A 23298-nucleotide genomic window follows, 5' to 3' on the forward strand; every position below is an offset into this window, starting at 1 on the left:
CGGACCGCCTATGTTGTCTCACTCATCGGGTCACCCACATCAGTCAAGAAAAGGCACCTGGGTAAACTTGCACCTTCGATAGTGGATCAACCGTGCTGAGTTATTAGTCGATGGTACTCATGACACCATCAATATCCTTATAATATTTGAATATGAGGATGGTGATCCTACGTAGATAGAGAATTTTTTAGATGACTTTGAAAGGTGTGTAATAAAATCTAATATATCTTATTTGATTTCAATCCCGATATTAAAATTAATATATAGCATATAATATATTTTATGCTTGGAACTTGCTATGTGTCCTCTTTCCCTCTTCTTTCTACCCTTTACATCTCTCTACAATAATCATTATTACAATCCAAAAGCTAACCGTAAATTAAGCAAAAGAGGTAAATGGAACAAAAAACCACTTTTGGGACCCTGCCCTGTTTCTATGTTGTCCCAAAAAGCCAAGTACCTAAAAAGCTTTTTCTTTGTCTCTAGAATAGCTAAACATGGCCAAATTAAGTTGAGATTTTGGCAGCAGAGAAGAGCGGAACATAACTAAAACTTGTGCAAAACCAAGTGAAGAATTGGTAAATGAGTGCTTATATTTTACCTTGATTTAAAGTATCGATGCTGAACCCACATCTTGCCAATGAAGTATAATGAATTCAACCTCAATCGTAAAGTAAGAACAGGAGGTAAAAGAATGAACGCCAACCATGGCCATTTGCAAAGGAGATGATCAAACGAATCCTTGCGTGCTAGGAGATTGGAGGTGGGTTAAGCCAACACCATCATCCACATACCCAATAATTACGCTCAGGTTAGATAAGATTCCATGAGAAACTCACATGCCTCATTACGGTTAACTTGTTAGATTTACCACTTCGTTTGGATCAGAAGATAAATCCATCCAGTAGATAACAAGGATTTGAAGCCCTTGCTCTGTGTATGTAATCTCTAGTGTGTTGTCAGATCTAAGTCGAGGAAGATAAAAGACACGAGATGTATGAGTTGATATATCATATGCTTAAGAAAGTTCAAAATAATTTCTCATGATTTTCCATTAGATTATTGTGGAATTCCAAGTCGTAGACAAAGCATGTACCTTTTGGAGTTCTTCGTACGTACACAATATCTTGTGACAGACATCTTTATTAAGATCTTTGGTTATTTGCAGACAAAAGATAAGTACTGCACAGACGAAGGATCATAAGCACACTTCGTTAACCCAAGAAACCTGACTGATTTGTACTCACGTAAAGACTGATCATAAAGTAAGCATTCTAAACCGTGCACTGAGATGGAGCATTGTGGTGATGAGATTAAACTGACTAACCCAGAATTAAAAAGTAAAGATTTAATTTCTATAATGAAAATGATGGAAGAGGTGCTAATAACTTGTGAAATGTGTATGCTTTGATATGCATTTGATGGAGTTGTGTGCATGCATCAAAACCAAATTTCAGTTGTCAGATATCATTACTGATTTGTTGGTAATTAGTTCCACAAATTGTTATACCAGCTTGGGAAAAGAATCTGTACATGTCATAACATGTTAGAACAATAAACACCATGATCTTATAAAAGAAAAGTACTCGTTCTTTAATCCTATGTGGAAGGTCTCATAAAAAACTTGAACAATTTTATGAAAAAACTTCACATTTTATTTTTTTAAAAAAATTGTAAATATTTTTCCCTTTTTTTTTTCCGAACATGAGCATATTGATCCAAAATGGTGCACTAATCTAAATAGATAGATTTGATCATTTAAGGCTGGGAGTCCATTTAGATGATTTATAATATTTATAAATAGATTTTATAGTATTTTTGTTGTGATGATCGAAACATTATAAAAGGTTAAACATTATAGGCTTGTAATTAGTTTGATTGAGGTTTAGTTTATTTATGGTATGCTTTACAATATTTTTCATGGCTAATAAAAACATTATAATAAACTAATTTTTTACTCCTATTTGGATGATATTATTATTAAATTATTATAAATACATAGTATGATATATCAAATTATTTCTAGTGTGTTTGGATTTCTCAGTTATAGTATTTTTAAATAACGTTATAGTGTTTTTGTAAGGTGTAAAGCCATTGAAAAATAGTATTTTTCAATTGTTCATCTTTGATTATCATTGATCGTAGATCATTACAGCCTATAGTTGGTTTGACCGAGTCCATTTGGGTAATTTATAATATTTTTATTATTATGATCAAAATACTATAAAAATTAATTTTTGATCCTCAGTAATGATCATGCTACTGTACAAAACCAATCAATCAACTTGGATTCACACACCTATAGATCGGTCTAAAAGGTATCCATGAAATTAGCGGGAAAAATATCATTGAGACCGGTAAGAGATACTTTCGGTATTATTCAAAATAGAAGGGAGAAACATGAGACATAATTTAGAATAATAATAATAATAATAATAATAATAATAATAATAATAATAATAATAATAATAATAATAATAATAATAATAATAATAATAATAATAATAATAATAATAATAATAATAATAATAATAATAATAATAAAAGAGAGCTTTTGCTGACAAACAAATTCCTTGACTTGTGCGCTGTAGTTGTAGGGTCATTTAGACTTTGCAGCATCAGAGAGTTCCCCTCTTCCCAACTCCTGTTTACTTAACAATGAGCATGAATATACGCCTATGACCAAAAATTCCATTTGGCGCCCGCAAAATATGGCTGCAGAAACTAAATCCGGTGAAGAAATGAATGCCATTTGCCCTTCACTTGCATCTCATAGGAGCAAAAGAAGGGGAAAAGAATCTGGGCATAAAATCTAGTTAGCTAGAGTTTGGATGCTTTCATCTCAAGAAATCTCTCTTTTTATATTTTCTTAAAGTTCAGTAGATTCAATGTAGAAGGCATTGCAATTTTCTACCTGTTTCTTCCTTTCTATCTTTTCTTTTGGAAAAACAAAAGGATGGCCAGAATATGCACATTTTGGTTATATATTCTCAACAATGATGAGAATAAGAACAATGATATGACTGCAGACAGGACCAATATCTATGTTTTCAGAAAATACAACCGATAGGTCGTCAAATGAACAGCAGTGCTGTGTGCATTAGTCTTTATAAAGTATAAATTCCACATCATACTTCACTTGATCTCCATCAATATGGTGGAAACAAATTTAAAAGAAAGTTCAGTTTGATATGATGTAAAACAAGATATCTCATTCTTTGTTTGATCTAATTACAAAAAGTTATGCTCAGATCTATATCATTTCTTAGTCTAGAGTATATTTGAACACACAACAATAACATTAATTGCAAGCCATAATGAGCAGATGTTGCCAATCAGAAATCTTAAATTCGGGAAGCAGGGATGATACCGCATTACCAACAAAACCTGATAATAACGATAAAAAATAAATTGATCTTGTTTAGCAAGCAATTTTAGAGGGCATAAAATCCTAGAACATATATAGTTCTACAAGTTGAAAGGATCTCAGTCCTTTTAGAGACAAAATCCCCCACAAAAAGTATCAAGCCTTGCAAACAGCATCAGTCTTTTCCTACTGAAAGAACCTGACCCTATCCAGCAGCTAGTTATGAGGCAGTACAGTACATGTATAATTCTTCGCTGATAACGACTCAAGCCTTTGTTAGGAAAACATCTCTACGATGATCAACATGCGATAGGGTGCAAGTCATCTAAAACTTCTCTTGATCCCGATAACTCAACAGGAGTAAGCAGTGCTTCAGTTTAATTTAACCAAGTACCTACCTGCCAGAGACACTGCTGTTAATTCTCCAAGGCCAATAATGTATGAATACCTAAGAAAAAGCACAATGCAAAAGATTGGAACTAGGACACATACAACATTTACTGGAGATTAGCATGCTACAATACCTCAGGGAAGTTATATTGACGTATTTGTCCAGAGACAACAAAACAACAAAGTCTTAAGAAAAGGAACACACCAAAATATTAAAAATCGGACGAATGGCTGAGAATATCATGCTATACTACAACAGAATAGCATATATAAGAATCTGGAGAACAAAGGGCTGGAATCAAATTTGAGATTACATGTTGCCATTAGGCAATATATTTAGAGATGCCCTATTGTCACATTGAAGCACAAGTTTGTAACATAAAAACAACCTGCATAATTTGACATATTAACTAGACTTCCAGATCACATTTTTGTTTGATAGCTATTACAGCTTTGACAAAAATAAGACACCGAACAAAGGATGCAAAAGAAACATATAGTAGCAAAAGCCAAAAATGTTGAAATGTGGATTTTCATAGTACATAAACCAGTATAACTACATATCATAAATATAACCAAAGATTCTAACGGTTAGAAATATCTTGACTTCAGTCTGACTGTGGGTAAAATACATTTCAGGAAGGCTGAAATTAGTGTCATCTGACAGCGGACAAAATACATTTTGGGAAGGGGGAAATTGGCCTACAAGAAGTCAGCAAGTCTCATTTCTCTTTCATTACCTGAAGGCTGGCAATGGTTGAATTCTCCCTAGCAAAGTAACTCCTAGAATTATATTTCCTTTTCCAATTTGTTCAACATATCCTTACTAATGTAATCAAACTAGCACACTGCAGATGCCAACCTCTGGAAGGTAACACATACTAAAAGAGCAATTTCCAAGAACCTTGTTAATCCACTTCTTTTGCACCAAACACTCTGCAAATGGAGCTAACACCCCAAGTATTTTTTATTGATAAGAACAATTTATGATCGATACAAGACAACCTCTGGACAGTAACACCTACTAAAATATCAATTTCCTAGATCACTGCTAATCCGCTTCTTTTGCACCAAACACCCTGCATATGGAGCTAACAATCAAGTACTTTTGATTGATAAGAACATTTTATGCACTGAACACTCAATATGACCCAACCCAAAAAATGAGAGGATCGCACCCTCCGGAAATTTATGATCCCGACATCTGTAACGCACAAAGCACAATAATAATATTCATTGACAATAACTGAAAATACATCCCATCAAGTGTCATCATTATTACTGGAGTAAACATCTAACTATACTTTTATTAAATATCATATAACAATCTTCACCTTGCTAGAATCGAACACTTCTCAATCCATAGTTCCCCAGCTACGGATCATCTGAAATATGTAATTTTCAGATCGATAGGGATTATCTTAGTAGAAACAAGATGTCAAGAAATCTAGTTGTCTCATGCAATCAGCAAAAGATAAGAATAATAATGAAAAAAGAGTATAACTTAGAATAAAAGATCTCACAAATTCATCATGAGAAAAGCACATCCATTAGTGCACTTTGCTGCATCGGAACTCGTCCGACTGCTCAGGATGAAGCAACCTCCTTATAGACTAAATTCATATCACATTCCCTGCTATTAGTCCATTACTAGGATCAAGTGGTGCCCGGCAACAGTAGAAATACGTCTTTCTATGGATGCAAGGAATATCTTATAAGCTTCTATGACGACTACTAATCCCTTTCAAAATTGCCTACTAATCATGACAATGTTGTTCAATCATCCATATATGTATATATCAACATGCTGCACAACCATGCAACAACATCCTTTCACATGCTCAAGCGTCCAACTTATGCATCATGGCACTTCTAACAAATATTAATTATAGGCTACAATAGAGGCATCAATATAAAATTGATTGCCAAAAGAAATATGATCTAATAACAGCATATTAAAATTTCATCATGTCAGCATAAAGAGAATCTAGGTTTTATGAGGCACCTAACACTATATTGATCATCCAAATTGGATACAGAGTCCAAAAAAGTTATTATTGATTTACAATTCAGTCCTCAAAATTTACAATCATTTCTTCAATACATTGCAAACCAGTCCCTAGCAGTCTTAATGGGCAGGACCTTAGGCAGCCACGTGGAACTTGGTCTCACAGGCAGGACCACATGGAGTTGGCCTGTCTGAGCTGAAGTGCATGAAGTTTAGACCACCCCCGTACTCAAATGCTTAAATTGGTAAAGGACAACTTGTACATTCCAGTGCTTAAATTGAGAACAAAACATTGGCAATACGGAAAGTGTGGTTTCCTTCATAAATCTAAGAGTTTCAACTTCATTCTCAAGAAGACAGTCAGCTTCAAACTATCATGGTGGAAACCTGGTATTCATTAAGGTTTTGCATTTATAAAGAGAGAAATTTCAACTGAATTGACCGATCAGCAAGAAGAAAGAAGTGGTTCAAACTAATCACTTAAGAAAGAGAACAAAATTTGATAAACAAAATATACAAAAAATTGAAACCCAACCTCATTTCCCTTTTTTGGGTTTCGGGTTTGGTTTTGGAATGGAGGGACTTTAGTAAATTTATATAAAAGGTGACCAACCCTTGCCCTAAATCAAAAGCCTCATCATCCAGCTCAAAATCACCAAAGCATCCAACCATACCATCCAAAAGAATCCTACTTCTTATCATTTGAAAAAATTAACCAAAACTCGAAACCTAAATTACCAAATATCCGAAGTCAAATCAATTCAAAACTTCAGGTGTCCAATAACCTACATAAGTCTGATATCTTCCAGTAGACTTAAAACAAATGGGACAAGAATAACAATTCTATGTGGCGTCTACACAAGTGATTATAAACAAGCAATTAACTCTATCGGCAATTTCATCACAAATCTTCTCAACATTCTTCATTTTCTTACTACATGTAAGCATCCAAACTCATATTACATTCACAGAAACGAAGTAAATGGCAGGAATTATTTGGTCGCAAACTGTAGATCATGTTATGCGGATAGTGGAAAATTGGAACCTGGAAACATAACTTGCTGGTACAAAAGCTTGTGCTATGCATTATGCATTTCCACGATCAAATGCAGTGATGTTTTTGGGGACTCCATTATACAACTCAATGAGTTCTGGATACTCCTTGTAGCGGTTGACGAACTTCTCCACAAATTTCTTCTCTGAATATTTCACGTATGTAGACATACTAAGGTTACTGATGCAAACTCCCCTAGACTTCAGGCCTGTCACAATCTGATGCCTTGGCATCAACCTTTTCTCCAAACTGCACAACAAAATATCTGGCCGAAGTGCAATATGAGATGGAGCACATCCGGCTTCATTTACCAAGAACTCCAACTTCCTCTGCAAACTCTTTAAAGAAATTTGCACAAACGTAGGAGCCTTTCTGAATGCAGCAAGGAAATCATCCTCGGACCACCCGAAGCCCTCGAAGAACTCCAAGTGAGCCTTGAAGTTATTCTCGGAGACGTTGTGGAGCACAGTCAGGGTCAAGGGGAACATCCCTGAGGTGCAAGCTACTCCCAAACCCTCGGCACGACTGATTAACGCCTTCAGGGTTTCAGCATTCCGGGTTATGAGGAGAGGATATTGCCTTAGGATCATTGAGAGCTTCTGATCCGTCATCCCGCAATCCCTTAGAATTTCAGTGTTAGGCTGGATCGTCTTCTCGATGCTATACCCGAGAAACCTCCTGTTTTTCTTGCACAAGTTCATCAGTAAGTCGTTGGACCCGAGGAGGCATTGCCATAATTGGATCTTGGACAAGATGGTCTGGGATTTGTCGCTGATGACGTGGTTATTCGATCTGACGAGGTGGGTGATGTCGGAGCAGGAGAAGCCCAGATCCTGCAAAGCTCGGAACTTTGGGGCCAGGGTCTTCTCCACGTCGAGGAGAAGCCACCGGGGGTTTGCAGATATGACCTTTTTCACCTGGGTGTTGTCAAAACCGTAGCTTTTAAAAAAGCCAAGGACGGAGTCAGGCTGGTGGCGGGATTCGACGCGACCAAGGAGCTTCGAGGCTTTGGCCGCCTGATCAGGATGGAAGCCACAGTAGCTGACCAGGTATTCAGCCATAAGGCTGCTCTCTGGAGCACCGGAGGCGGCGGAATAAGAATGGGTTGCGAGAAAAAGGGCAGCATCGGCCGGACGACAGCAAGGGACGAATGCAAGGGCTTTGGACAAGAGAGAGACGTAGGGCGACCTATTCATCAATGTCATCGTCTTCTTCTTCTTCTTCTTCTTCTTCTTCTTCTTCTTTGTAGGTTCCTTCTCTTTACCAAAACCTAGCGAAGGTGGCGTAGCTGCGTATAGAGGAGCGCGTTTTGGCCGGAAGTACCTGCGTCTTAAACCCTAGAAGTGCGTTACCGTGTTCGACATTTTTTTTTTCTGGCGGAGATTACTGCGACCGCAGGAGTCTTTTTTTTCTTTGTCAACTTTTAGTTTGTTGAGGGGAGAAACAACTTTTATTGCGTGCTAACTAAAGATAATAAAAGGTGTTCTTTTAGAAAAAATTTGCACTATTATTTTTTTATCTAGGGTTTATTTTTTATAGTTAGAACAAAAATATACCCTTAATCTTCTATTAAAAATGACTTGATCAGCTATTAAAAAATTGATATCAAAAATTTTAAAAAAAATATAAAAAGCTATGCTAATCATTTTAAAATCAATAGATATGCATCGAAGATGATTAATATCTATTTTTATTTTAAAAATTTTTATAATTAATTATCAAATTATAATTTATTTAAATAATATCTATGATTAAGTCACATAAGTTAAAATATAAGAGTGTTTTTTGTCTAAATAAAAATACCTAAGTAAAAATGAATATGGATAAATTATTTTTTTATAAAAGACCCGACGAATGAATGCTAGAAAACAACTAATCCATCATAAAATTTGATGAACTAATACATATGTATTCTAATTATCAAGTTAAAGTCAATAATAAAAAATTCATGTAATCTTTAATGCCATCATAACCATCAACTATTTATGATGTGAATGGCAAAACCGCTCATTGTTCACTTAAGAATCTACTCATTATATTTTCACTAGATAGAGAACAGACAACGACTCGTAAATATGTCAACTATCTTACTAGAAACATACACTATCTATGAAACAATGCCCAAGGCAACTTCTATCTAGAAATTAATAATAATTAGATGATCATGTTCACACTAAAAATAGAAAGTCATTCATCCTATAATCATTAACTTATTATATCCATACCAAGATTAAGAAAGTATCCCGATGATTAACATTGATTTAGATTCGATTATATTTGATTTAACATATTGACAAATATTGTAATTGGTATATATATCCTTCGACGGAATCAAATAATTTGGGTAATATATCTCACGGCTAATTCTCACTCTTTATTATTTTTCAATATCGAAAAATTATTCTGTCAGTTTAAGGGATATATACTTGATCTAGCTAGCTCTTTATACAAAGTAACTCAAAATCTCTTTTCAATTTATCATCTCAAAATTATTAGAATACATGACTCTTTATAATTGAATAAGATATATAATAAAATTAATTAGATTTTAATGACGAATATTAGTCAATAGAAAGAAATATCAAAATATGTGCCAAGTGAGAGAATATCTTATAAATTAATGGGCTAAGTGAGAGAATATCAAATATGTGACCCTTTATAATTGAATAAGATATATAATAAAACTAATTAGATTATGATAATGGATATTAGCCAATAGAAAGAAAGTTTATATTATAGTATGATTCCTTAGGGGGTGCCCTTGATGGGAGGAACTCTCTTAATTATTTATCATAGACTCTCTACTCTCGTCTATAAATAGATGGGACCTCATAGGGACTAATGACATGATGTTTATGTGATGTAATGGTCATGAACACATACACGAGATACAATATGTGACAATGAGAGATTACGGTTCCTTTCTCATCCTCTCTTGTCTCTGAACCATTAATAACTATAATCTTGTGAAAAGGTAGAAAGAGATGAGGAGTGTTTAGTTCTCCTTGTAGATCGACATTTGATATAAACGATTTTGCCCCACACAAACTCATCTACCACTAAGGCCAACACCTATGGAGAGTTTCAGGTCATTAGCTTCGAAATGGCACCATAGTGTCGATAACCATCCTACTTTATTAAGATCAAAGAATAATCAGGTGATTTTGCTAATCTTATCCAAGGCCAACCAATAAAAGGCCTAGGGATCAAGTATAAAAAGGAACTCATTAACTCACGCTGAGAGGGGGGACTCTCTATACACTAACCTAGTCATACAGCTTACACTACTATCTTTCCCCTTTCACTGACTTAAGCATCGGAAGGAATGCGTTGGGCAACCCCTAATGCTGGCCTATCATGCAAGATTGCTGACGGTCAAGTGATGATCGGACCCAATCCTTGTCAATAGAACCTCGTAATCTTTAATGCCATCATAACCATCAACTATTTATGATGTGAATGGCAAAACTGCTCATTGTTCACTTAAGAATCTACTCAATAGATTTTCACTAGATAGAGAACAGACAACGACTCGTAAACATGTCAACTATCTTACTAGAAACATACACTATCTATGAAACAATGCCCAAGGCAACTTCTATCTAGAAATTAATAATAATTAGATGATCATGTTCACACTAAAAATAGAAAGTCATTCATCCTATTATCATTAACTTATTATATCCATACCAAGATTAAGAAAGTATCCTGATGATTAACTTTGATTTAGAATCGATTATATTTGATTTAACATATTGACAAACATTGTAATTGGTATATATATCCTTCGACGGAATCAAATAATTTGGGTAATATATCTCACGGCTAATTCTCACTCTTTATTATTTTTCAATATCGAAAAATTATTCTGTCAGTTTAAGGGATATATACTTGATCTAGCTAGCTCTTTATACAAAGTAACTCAAAATCTCTTTTCAATTTATCATCTCAAAATTATTAGAATATATGACTCTTTATAATTGAATAAGATATATAATAAAATTAATTAGATTTTGATGAAAACTATTAGTCAATAGAAAGGAATATCAAAATACGTGCTAAGTGGGAGAATATCTTATAAATTAATGGGCCGCCTCCGGTGCTCCAGAGAGCAGCCTTATGGTTAATAAAAACACTATACGTGCTAAGTGGGAAATTCCTATGATGGCTAATAAAAACACTATAATAAACTAATTTTACTCTTATTTGGATGATATTATTGTTAAATTATTTTAAATATATGATATATCAAATGGTTTGTAGTATGTTTGGATTTCTCAGTTATAGTATTTTTAAATAACATTATAGTGTTTTTATAAGGTGTAAAGCAATTGAAAAATCTTTGATTATCGTTGATCGTAGATGTGTAGTTGGTTTGACTGAGTCTATTCAGGTTATTTATAATATTTTTATTATGATGATCAAAATACTATAAAAATTAATTTTTGATTCTCATTTTGATGACCAAACTACTGTGTAAATCATATGAATCAGATCATGCTACTGTACAAACCAATCCATCAACTTAGATTCAAACACCATAGATCGGTCTATAAGGTATCTATGAAACTAGTGGGAAAAATATCATTGAGGCTGGTAAGAAATACTTTCAGTATTATTCAAAATAGAAGGTATCATTTGAGAAATAGAGAAATATGAGACATCTTTTAGGAAAATAATAATAAAAAAAGTGAGACATCTTCGAAATCACCCGAAAACTTTTGCTCACTTGTTTTGTGCGCAGTAGTAGTAGGGTCTTCTAGACTTTGCAGCATCAAGAGAGTTCCTCTCCTCCGAACTCCTGTTTCCCAAACGTCTCTACGATGATCAACATGCGTTAGGGTGCAAGTCATCCAAAGCTTCTCTTGATCCCGATAACTCAACAAGAGTAAGCAGTGCTTCAGTTTAATTTGACCAAGTACGTACCTGCCAGAGACACTGCTGTTAATTCTACAAGGCCAATAATGTATGAATACCTGAGAAAAAGCTCAACGCAAAAGATTGGAAGATTATTTTGATGTATTTGTACAGAGAAAACAATACAACAAAGTCTTTAGAAAAGGAACACACCAAAAGATTAAAAATAGGACGAATGGCTGAGACTAGCATGCTATACTATATAAGAATCTGGAGAACCAAGGGTGGAATCAAATTCGAGATTACATGTTGCCATTAGGCAATAAATTTAGAGATGCTCTATTGTCACATTGAAGCACAAGTTTGTAACATAAAAACAACCTGCATAATTTGACATATTAACTAGACTTCCAGATCAACTTTTTGTTTGATAGCTATTACAGCTTTGACAAAAATAAGACACCAAACAAAGGATGCAAAAGAAACATATAGTAGCAAAAGCCAAAAAAGTTGAAATGTGGATTTTCATAGTATAACTACATATCATAAATATAACAAAAGATTCTAACTCTTAGAAATATCTTGACTTGAGTCTGACTGTGGGTAAAACACATTTCAGGAAGGCTGAAATTGGTGTCATCTGACAGCGGACAAAATACATTTTGGGAAGGGAGAAATTGGCCTACAAGAAGTCAGCAAGTCTCATTTCTCTTTCATTACCTGAAGGCAGGCAATGGTTGAATTCTCCCTAGCAAAGTAACTCCTAGAATTATATTTCCTTTTCCAATTTGTTCAACATATCCTTACTAATGTAATCAAACTAGCACACTGCAGATGCCAACCTCTGGAAGGTAACACATACTAAAAGAGCAATTTCCAAGAACATTGTTAATCCACTTCTTTTGCACCAAACACTCCGCAAAAGGAGCTAACACCCCAAGTATTTTTTATTGATAAGAACAATTTATGATCGATACAACACAACCTCTGGACAGTAACACCTACTAAAATAGCAATTTCCGAGATCACTGCTAATCCACTTCTTTTGCACCAAACACCCTGTAAATGGAGCTAACAATCAAGTACTTTTGATTGATAAGAACATTTTATGCACCAAACACTCAATATGACCCGATCCACAAAATGAGAGGATCACACCCTCCATAAACTTATAAGCAGAACATCTGTAACGCACAGAGCACAATAATGATATTCATTGACAATAATTGAAAATACATCTCACCAAGTCTCATCATTAATACTGGAGTAAACATCTAACTATACTTTTATTAAATATCAGATAACAATCTTCACCTTGCTAGAACCGAACACTTCTCAATCCTTAGCTCCCCAGCTACGGATCATCTGAAATATGTAATTTTCACATCGATAGGGATTATCTTAGTAGAAACAAGACATCAAGAAATCTAGTTGTGTCCCACGCAATCAGCTAAAGATAAGAATAATAATGAAAAAAGAGCATAAATTAGGATAAAAGATCTCACAAATTCATCATGAGAAAAGCACATCCATCAGTGCACTTTGCTGCATCGGAACTCGTCCGAGGGATGAAGCTACCTCCTTATAGACTAAATTCATATCACATTACCTGCTATTAGTCCATTACTAGGATCAAGTGGTGCCCGGCAACAGTAGAAATACGCCTTTCTATAGATGCAAGGAATATCTTATAAGCTTGTTTGACGACTACTAATCCCATTCAAAATTGCCTACTAATAATGACAATGTTGTTCAATCATCCATATATGTATATATCAACATGCTGCACAACCATGCAACAACAACCTTTCACATGCTCAAGCATCCAACTTATGCATCATGGCACTTCTAACAAATATTAATATGCGTCAATTATAGGCTAAAATAGACGCATCAATATAAAATTTATTGCCAAAAGAAATATGAACTAATAACAGCATATTAAAATTTCATCACGTCAGCATACAGAGAATCTAGGTTTTATGAGGCACCTAACACTATATTGCTCATCCAAATTGGATACAGAGTTCAAAAAAGTTATTATCGATTTACAATTCAGTCCTTGAAATTTACAATCATTTCTTCATTACATTGCAAACCAGTCCCTAGCAGTCTTAATGGGCAGGCCCTTAGGCAGCCACGTGGAACTTGGTCTCAAAGGCAGGACCACATGGAGTTGGCCTGTCTGAGCTGAAGTGCATGAAGTTTAGACCACCCCCGTACTCAAATGCTTAAATTGGTAAAGGACAACTTGTACATTCCAGTGCTTAAATTGAGAACAAAACATTGTCAATACGGAAAGTGTGGTTTCCTTCATAAATCTAAGAGTTACAACTTCATTCTCAAGAAGACAGTCAGCTTCAAACTATCATGGTGGCAACCTGGTATTCATTAAGGTTTTGCACTTATAAAGAGAGAAATTTCAACTGAATTGACCGATCAGCAAGAGGAAAGAAGTGGTTCAAACTAATCACTTAAGAAAGAGAACAAAGTTTGATAAACAAAATATACAAAAAATTGAAACGCAACCTCATCTACCTTTTTTGGGTTTTCGGTTTGGTTTAGGATATGAGGGACTTTAGTAAATTTATATAAAAGGTGACCAACCCTTGCCCTAAATCAAAAGCCTCATCATCCAGCTCAAAATCACCAAAGCATCCTACCATACCATCCAAAAGAATCCTACTTCTTATCATTTGAAAAAATAACCAAAACTCGAAACCTAAATTACCAAATATCCATAGTTAAATCAATCAAAACTTCACATGTCCAATAACCTACATAAGTCTGATATCTTCCAGTAGACTTAAAACGAATGGGACAAGAATAACAATTCCATGTGGCGTCTACACAAGTGATTATCAACAAGCAATTAACTCTATCGGCAATATCATCACAAATCTTCTCAACATTCTTCATTTTCTTACTACGTGTAAGCATCCAAACTCATCTTACATTCACAGAAAACGAAGTAAATGGCAGGAATTATTTGGTCGCAAACTGTAGATCATGTTATGCGGATAGTGGAAAATTGGAACCTGGAAACATAACTTGCTGGTACAAAAGTTTGTGCTATGCATATGCATTTCCACGATCAAATGCAGTTCTATTTTTGGGGACTCCATTATACAACTCAATGAGTTCTGGATACTCCTTGTAGCGGTTGACGAACTTCTCCACAAATTTCTTCTCTGGATATTTCGCGTATGTAGACATACTAAGGTTACTGATGCAAACTCCCCTAGACTTCAGGCCTGTCACAATCTGATGCCTTGGCATCAACCTTTTCTCCAAACTGCACAACAAAATATCTGGCCGAAGAGCAAGATGAGATGGAGCACATCCGGCTTCATTTACCAAGAACTCCATCTTCCTCTGCAAACTCTTTAAAGAAATTCGCACAAACGTAGGAGCCTTTCTGAATGCAGCAAGGAAATCATCCTCGGACCACCCGAAGCCCTTGAAGAACTCCAAGTGAGCCTTGAAGTTCTTCTCGGAGATGCTCTGGAGCACACTCAGGATCAGGAGGAACATCCCCGAGGTGCGAGGTACTCCCAAACCCTCGACACGACTGATTAACGCCTTCAGGGTTTCAGCATTCTGGGTTATGAGGACGGGATATTGCCTTAGGATCATTGAGAGCTTCTGATCCGTGATCCCGCAATCCCTTAGAATTTCAATGTTAGGCTGGATCGTCTTCTCGATGCTATACCCGAGAAACCACCTGTTTCTCTTGCATATCTTCATCAGTAAGTCGTTGGACCCGAGGAGGCCTTGCCATAATTGGATCTTGGACAAGATGGTCTGGGATTTGTGGCTGATGACGTGGTTATTCGATCTGACGAGGTGGGTGATGTCGGAGCAGGAGAAGCCCAGATCCTGCAAAGCTCGGAACTTTGGGGCCAGGGTCTTCTCCACGTCGAGGAGAAGCCACCGGGGGTTTGCAGATATGACCTTTTTCACCTGGGTGTTGTCAAAACCGTAGCTTTTAAAAAAGCCAAGGACGGAGTCAGGCTGGTGGCGGGATTCGACGCGACCAAGGAGCTTCGAGGCTTTGGCCGCCTGATCAGGATCGAAGCCACAGGAGCTGACCAGGTATTCAGCCATAAGGCTGCTCTCTGGAGCACCGGAGGCGGCGGAATAAGAATGGGTTGCGAGAAAAAGGGCAGCATCGGCCGGACGACAGCAAGGGACGAATGCAAGGGCTTTGGACAAGAGAGAGACGTAGGGCGACCTATTCATCAATGTCATCGTCTTCTTCTTCTTCTTCTTCTTCTTCTTTGTTGGTTCCTTCTCTTTACCAAAACCTAGCGAAGGTGGCGTAGCAGCGTATAGAGGAGCGCGATTCGGCCGGAAGTACCTGCGTCTTAAACCCTAGAAGTGCGTTACCGTGTTCGACATTTTTTTTTCTGGCGGAGATTACTGCGACCGCAGGCGTCTCTTTTTCTTCGTCAACTTTTAGTTTGTTGATGGGAGACAAAACATTTATTGCGTGCCAACTAAAGATAATAAAAGGTGTTCTTTTAGAAAAAATTTGCACTATTATTTTTTTTATCTAGGGTTTATTTTTTATAGTTAGAACAAAAATATACCCTTAATCTTCTATTAAAAATGACTTGATCAGCTATTAAAAAATTGATAATTAATTATCAGAAATTTAGAAAAATATAAAAAGCTATGCTAATCATTTTAAAATCAATAGATATGCACCGAAAATGATTAATATCTATTTTTATTTTAAAAACTTTTATAATTAATTATCAAATTATAATTTATTTAAATAATATCTATGATTAAGTCACATAAGTTAAAATATAAGAGTGTTTTTTGTCTAAATAAAAATACCTAAGTAAAAATGAATATGGAGGGTTTCATCGATAAGAAAACTAATACTATAAATTATTTTTTTATAAAAGACCCGACATACATGAATGAATGCTAGAAAACAACTAATCCATCATAAAATTTGATGAACTAATACATATGTATTCTAATTATCAAGTTAAAGTCAACAATAAAAAATTCATGTAATCTTTAATGCCATCATAACCATCAACTATTTATGATGTGAATGGCAAAACCGCTCATTGTTCACTTAAGAATCTACTCATTAGATTTTCACTAGATAGAGAACAGACAACGACTCGTAAACATGTCAACTATCTTACTAGAAACATACACTATTTATGAAACAATGCCCAAGGCAACTTCTATCTACAAATTAATAATAATAAAAGTGAGCCTTCTTCCCGAAATCGCCCGAAAATTCCATTTGGTTATCTGCAAAATATGGCAGGAGACACTAAATCCGGTGAAGAAATGAGTGACATTTGCCCTTCACTTGCATCTCATAGGAACAAAAGAAGGGGAAAAGAATCCGGGCATAAAATCTAGTTAGCTAGAATTTGGTTGCTTTCATCTCCAGAATCTCTCTTCTTATTTTTTTCTTAAAGATCAGTAGATTCAATATACAAGGCATTACAGTTTTCTTCCTTTCTTTTCTTTTGGAAAAACCAAAGGATGGTGAGAATATGCACATTTTGGTTATATATTCACAATAATCATGAGAATAAGAACAATGAAATGAAAGCAGAAAGGACCAACATAGACCAATAACAATGTTTTCAGAAATAACAACTAATAAGTCGTCAAATGAACAGCTGTGCTGTGTGCATTAGTCTTTATAAAGTATAAATTCCACATCATACTTCACTTGATCACCATCAATATGGTGGAAACAAATTTAAAACAAAGATCAGTTTGATATGATGTAAAACAAGATATCTCATTCTTGGTTTGATCTAATTACAAAAATTTATGCTCAGATCTATATCATTTCTTAGTCTAAAGCATATTTGAACACAAAACAATAACAATAATTGCAAGCCATAATGAGCCGATTCAACATCTCACCTATCAGAAATCTTAAATACGGGAAGCAGGGATGATACCGCATTACCAACAAAACCTGATAAAAACGAGAAAAAATAAATTGATCTTCTTGTTTAGCAAGCAATTTTAGAGAGCATAAAAAACCTAGAACATACATAGTTCTGAAAGGATCTCAGTCCTTTTAGAGACAAAATCCCCCACAAAAAGTATCAAGCCTTGCAAAGAGCATCAGTCTTTTCCTACTGAAAAAAACTGAACCTATCCAGCAGCTAGTTCTGAGGCAGTACAGTACATGTATAATTCTTCGCTGATAACGAGTCAAGCATTTGTTAGGAAAACATCTCTACGATGATCAACATGCGATAGGGTGCAAGTCATCTAAAACTTCTCTTGATCCCGATAACTCAACAAGAGTAAGCAGTGCTTCAGTTTAATTTAACCAAGTACCTACCTGCGAGAGACACTGCTGTTAATTCTCCAAGGCCAATAATGTATGAATATCTAAGGAAAAGCACAATGCAAAAGATTGGAACTAGGACACAAAACATTTACTGGAGATTAGCATGCAACAATACCTCAGGGAAGATTATTTTGATGTATTTGTCCAGAGATAACAATACAACAAATTCTTAAGAAAAGGAACAGAATAGCATATATAAGAATCTGGAGAACCAAGGGCTGGAATCAAATTCGAGATTACATGTTGCTATTAGGCAATAAAGTTAAAGATGCTCTATTGTCACATTGAAGCACAAGTTTGTAACATAAAAACAACCTGCATAATTTGACATATTAACTAGACTTCCAGATCACAATTTTGTTTTATAGCTATTACAGCTTTGACAATAATAAGGCACCGAACAAAGGATGCAAAAGAAACATATAGTAGCAAAAGCCAAAAAAGTTGAAATGTGGATTTTCATAGTGCATAAACCAGTATAACTACATATCATGGATATAACCAAAGATTCTAACAGTCAGAAATATCTTGACTTGAGTCTGACTGTGGGTAAAATACATTTCAGGAAGGCTGAAATTGGTGTCATCTGACAGCGGACAAAATACATTTTGGGAAGGGAGAAATTGGCCTACAAGAAGTCAGCAAGTCTCATTTCTCTTTCATTACCTCAAGACTGGCAATGGTTGAATTCTACCTAGCAAAGTAACTCCTAGAATTATATTTACTTTTCCAATTTGTTCAACATATCCTTACCAATGTAATCAAACTAGCACACTACAGATGCCAACCTCTGGAAGGTAACACATACTAAAAGAGAAATTTCCAAGAACCTTGTTAATCCACTTCTTTTGCACCAAACACTCTGCAAATGGAGCTAACACCCCAAGTATTTTTTATTGATAAGAACAATTTATGCTCGATACAACACAACCTCTGGACACTAACACCTACTAAAATAGCAATTTCCGAGATCACTGCTAATCCACTTCTTTTGCACCAAACACTCTGTAAATGGAGCTAACAATCAAGTACTTTTGATTGATAAGAACATTTTATGCACCAAACACTCAATATGACCCAACCCAAAAAATGAGAGGATCACACCCTCCGTAAACTTATGATCCAGACATCTGGAATGCACAGAGCACAATAATAATATTCATTGACAATAATGGAAAATGGATCCCATCAAGTCTCATCATTATTACTGGCGTACACATCTAACTGTACTTTTATTAAATATCAGATAACAATCTTCACATTGCTAGAACCGAACACTTCTCAATCCTTAGTTCCCCAGCTATGGATCATCTGAAATATGTAATTTTCAGATCGATAGGGATTATCTCAGTAGAAACAAGATGTCAAGAAATCTAGTTGTGTCTCATGCAATCAGCAAAAGATAAGAATAATAATGAAAAAAGAGCATAACATAGAATAAAAGATCTCACAAATTCATCATGAGAAAAGCACATCCATTAGTGCACTTTGCTGCATCGGAACTCGTCCGACTGCTCAGGATGAAGCAACCTCCTTATAGACTAAATTCATATCACATTCCCTGCTATTAGTCCATTACTAGGATCAAGTGGTGCCCGGCAACAGTAGAAATAAGTCTTTCTATAGATGCAAGGAATATCTTATAAGCTTGTTTCACGACTACTAATCCCTTTCAAAATTGCCTACTAATAATGACAATGTTGTCCAATCATCCATATATGTATATATCAACATGCTGCACGACCATGCAACAACAACCTTTCACAGGCTCAAGTGTCCAACATATGCATCATGGCACTTCTAACAAATATTAATATGCGTCAATTATAGGCTACAATAGACGCATCAATATAAAATTGATTGCCAAAAGAAATATGAACTAATAACAGCATATTAAAATTTCATCATGTCAGCATAAAGAGAATCTAGGTTTATGAGGCACCTAACACTATATTGATCATCCAAATTGGATACAGAGTCCAAAAAAGTTATTATCGATTTACAATTCAGTCCTTGAAATTTACAATCATTTCTTCAATACATTGCAAACCAGTCCCTAGCAGTCTTAATGGGCAGGACCTTATGCAGCCACGTGGAACTTGGTCGCTCAGGCCGGACCACATGGAGTTGGCCAGTCTGAGCTGAAGTGCATGAAGTTTAGACCACCCCCGTATTCAAATGCTTAAATTGGTAAAGGACAACTTGTATATTCCAGTGCTTAAATTGAGAACAAAACATTGTCAATACGGAAAGTGTGGTTTCCTTCATAAATCTAAGAGTTACAACTTCATTCTCAAGAAGACAGTCAGCTTCAAACTATCATGGTGGCAACCTGGTATTCATTAAGGTTTTGCATTTATAAAGAGAGAAATTTCAACTGAATTGACCGATCAGCAAGAGGAAAGAAGTGATTCAAACTAATCACTTAAGAAAGAGAACAAAATTTGATAAACAAAATATACAAAAAATTGAAACCCAACCTCATTTCCCTTTTTTGGGTTTCGGGTTTGGTTTTGGATAGGAGGTACTTTAGTAAATTTATATAAAAGGTGACCAACCCTTGCCCTAAATCAAAAGCCTCATCATCCAGCTCAAAATCACCAAAGCATCCAACCATACCATCCAAAAGAATCCTACTTCTTATCATTTGAAAAATTAACCAAAACTCGAAACCTAAATTACCAAATATCCATAGTCAAATCAATTCAAAACTTCAGGTGTCCAATAACCTGCATAAGTCTGATATCTTCCAGTAGACTTAAAACGAATGGGACAAGAATAACAATTCTATGTGGCGTCAACACAAGTGATTATCAACAAGCAATTAACTGTATCGGCAATATCATCACAAATATTCTCAACATTCTTCATTTTCTTACTACATGTAAGCATCCAAACTCATCTTACATTCACAGAAAACGAAGTAAATGGCAGGAATTATTTGGTTGAAAACTGTAGATCATGTTATGCAGATAGTGGAAAATTGGAACCTGGAAACATAACTTGCGGGTACAAAAGCTTATGCTATGCATTATGCATTTCCACGAACAAATGCAGTTCTGTTTTTGGGGACTCCATTATACAACTCAATGAGTTCTGGATACTCCTTGTAGCAGTTGACGAACTTCTCCACAAATTTCTTCTCTGGATATTTCACGTATGTAGACATACTAAGGTTACTGATGCAAACTCCCCTAGACTTCAGGCCTGTCACAATCTGATGCCTTGGCATCAACCTTTTCTCCAAACTGCACAACAAAATATCTGGCCGAAGTGCAAGATGAGATGGAGCACATCCGGCTTCATTTACCAAGAACTCCATCTTCCTCTGCAAACTCTTTAAAGATAATCCCACAAGCGTAGGAACCTTTCTGAATGCAGCAAGGAAATCATCCTCGGACCACCCGAAGCCCTTGAAGAACTCCAAGTGAGCCTTGAAGTTCTTCTCGGTGATTCTCTGGAGCACACACAGGGTAAGGGGGAAGATCCCTGAGGTGCGAGGTACTCCCAAACCCTCGACACGACTGATTAACGCCTTCAGGGTTTCAGCATTCCGGGTTATAAGGAGGGGGCGGTGCCGTATGATCATTGAGAGCTTCTGATCCGTGATCCCGCAATCCCTTAGAATTTCAATGTTAGGCTGGATCGTCTTCTCGATGCTATACCCGAGAAACCTCCTGTTTTTCTTGCACAAGTTTACCAAAAAGTCGTTGGACTCGAGGAGGTCTTGCCATAATTGGATCTTGGACAAGATGTTCTCGGATTTGTCGCTGGTGACGTCGTTATTCGATCTGACGAGGTGGGTGATGTCGGAGCAGGAGAAGCCCAGATCCTGCAAAGCTCGGAACTTTGGAGCCAGGGTCTTCTCCACGTCGAGGAGAAGCCACCGGGGGTTTGCAGATATGACCTTTTTCACCTGGGTGTTGTCAAAACCGTAGCTTTTAAATAAGCCAAGGACGGAGTCAGGCTGGTGGCGGGATTCGACGCCGCCAAGGAGCTTCGAGGCTTTGGCCGCCTGATCTGGATCGAAGCCACAGGAGCTGACCAGGTATTCAGCCATAAGGCTGCTCTGTGGAGCACCGGAGGTGGCGGAGTAAGAATGGGTTGCGAGAAAAAGGGCAGCATCGGCCGGACGACAGCAAGGGACGAAGGCAAGGGCTTTGGACAAGAGAGAGACGTAGGGCGACCTATTCATCAATGTCATCGTCTTCTTCTTCTTCTTCGTAGGTTCCTTCTCTTTACCAAAACCTAGCGAAGGTGGCGTAGTTGCGTATAGAGGAGCGCGATTAGGCCGGAAGTACCTGCGTCTTAAACCCTAGAAGTGCGTTACCGTGTTCGACATTTTTCTGGTTGGCTAGTTATTCCCTAGTCATTTTACTGGTTGACCTTGGATAAGATTAGTTAAATCACTTGATCATTTTTTGATCTTAATAAGGTAGGGTGGTTATCAGAATACATTATGGTGCCATTTCGGAGCTGGTGATCTGGAACTCTCCATAGGTGTCGGCCTTGTGACAGATGAGTTGGCGTAGGGCAAAATCGTCTCTATCAAATGTCGATATACAAGGAGAACCTAACATTCATCTCTTTCTACCTTTTCACAAGACTATAGTTATTAATGTTTTAGAGACAAGAGAGGATGAAAAAAGAATCGTAATCTCTCAATATCACATATAGTATCTCGTGTATGTGTCCATGACCGTCACATCATATAAACATCATGTCATTAGCCCCTAGGAGGTCCGATCTATTTATAGGTGAGAGTTGAGGATCAATGATAAGTAATTATGAGAGTTTCTCCTATCAAGAGCGTCCCTTAAGGAATCATACTATAATCTGAACATCCTTTATATTGGCTAATATCCGTTATCAGAATTCAATCAATTTTATTATATATCTTATTCAATTATAAAGGGTCACATATTTTGATATTCTCCCACTTATCTCATATATTCTCTATCTTCGCCCATAGTTTGATATTCCTTTTTATAGATTAATATTCGTAATTAAAATCTAATTAATTTTATTATATATCTTATTCAATTATAAAGAGTCTTGTATTCTAACAATTTTGATATGACAAATTGAAAAGATATTTTGAGTTACTTTGCATAAAGAGCTAGCTAGATCAAGTATAAATCCCTGAGAGAATAATTCTCCAATACTGAAAAATAATAAAGAGTGAGAAGAAACCTTTATAAAGGTGAGATATATTACTCAAACTATTTAATTCCGTAAAAGGATATTTATACTAATTATAATGCTTGTCA

General features: G+C 36.0%; 3 protein-coding genes across 9 annotated transcripts; all 3 read right to left on the reverse strand.

Annotated features, from left to right (window-relative positions):
- Positions 1 to 3374: 3374 nt before the first annotated feature.
- LOC135609406 (transcription termination factor MTERF4, chloroplastic-like) lies at positions 3375 to 8182 on the reverse strand. Of its 4 annotated transcripts, none has more exons than XR_010485770.1 (3): positions 6824 to 8182; positions 5092 to 5142; positions 3375 to 3765 (listed from the first exon to the last, which is right to left on the reverse strand). XR_010485770.1 is itself a non-coding variant. In XM_065102640.1 (2 exons), exon 1 carries the CDS (start codon positions 8022 to 8024, stop codon positions 6852 to 6854), a length of 1173 nt encoding a protein of 390 aa, XP_064958712.1. In that variant the 5' UTR covers positions 8025 to 8181; the 3' UTR covers positions 3375 to 3765; positions 6824 to 6851. The 4 variants fall into 4 exon arrangements, 2 of the variants coding, with proteins under 2 accessions (XP_064958712.1, XP_064958710.1); XR_010485769.1 differs by having other exon boundaries at positions 6811 to 8181; XM_065102640.1 differs by lacking the exon at positions 5092 to 5142 and having other exon boundaries at positions 6824 to 8181.
- Positions 8183 to 11406: 3224 nt separating this feature from the next.
- On the reverse strand, positions 11407 to 16104 carry LOC135609407 (transcription termination factor MTERF4, chloroplastic-like). 3 transcript variants are annotated; one of them, XM_065102643.1, is made up of 3 exons: positions 13182 to 16104; positions 12991 to 13041; positions 11407 to 11637 (listed from the first exon to the last, which is right to left on the reverse strand). In XM_065102643.1, exon 1 carries the CDS (start codon positions 15925 to 15927, stop codon positions 14749 to 14751), a length of 1179 nt encoding a protein of 392 aa, XP_064958715.1. In that variant the 5' UTR covers positions 15928 to 16104; the 3' UTR covers positions 11407 to 11637; positions 12991 to 13041; positions 13182 to 14748. The 3 variants fall into 3 exon arrangements, with proteins under 3 accessions (XP_064958715.1, XP_064958714.1, XP_064958713.1); XM_065102642.1 differs by having other exon boundaries at positions 11407 to 11745; XM_065102641.1 differs by having other exon boundaries at positions 11407 to 11745; positions 12991 to 16104.
- Positions 16105 to 17645: 1541 nt separating this feature from the next.
- LOC135586147 (transcription termination factor MTERF15, mitochondrial-like) lies at positions 17646 to 22357 on the reverse strand. Of its 2 annotated transcripts, none has more exons than XM_065102645.1 (2): positions 21032 to 22357; positions 17646 to 18019 (listed from the first exon to the last, which is right to left on the reverse strand). In XM_065102645.1, exon 1 carries the CDS (start codon positions 22230 to 22232, stop codon positions 21060 to 21062), a length of 1173 nt encoding a protein of 390 aa, XP_064958717.1. In that variant the 5' UTR covers positions 22233 to 22357; the 3' UTR covers positions 17646 to 18019; positions 21032 to 21059. The 2 variants fall into 2 exon arrangements, with proteins under 2 accessions (XP_064958717.1, XP_064958716.1); XM_065102644.1 differs by having other exon boundaries at positions 21019 to 22356.
- Positions 22358 to 23298: the final 941 nt, after the last annotated feature.

This window comes from Musa acuminata, chromosome BXJ2-4 (assembly GCF_036884655.1).
Source record: "Musa acuminata AAA Group cultivar baxijiao chromosome BXJ2-4, Cavendish_Baxijiao_AAA, whole genome shotgun sequence".
Taxonomy (NCBI): Eukaryota; Viridiplantae; Streptophyta; class Magnoliopsida; order Zingiberales; family Musaceae; genus Musa; species Musa acuminata.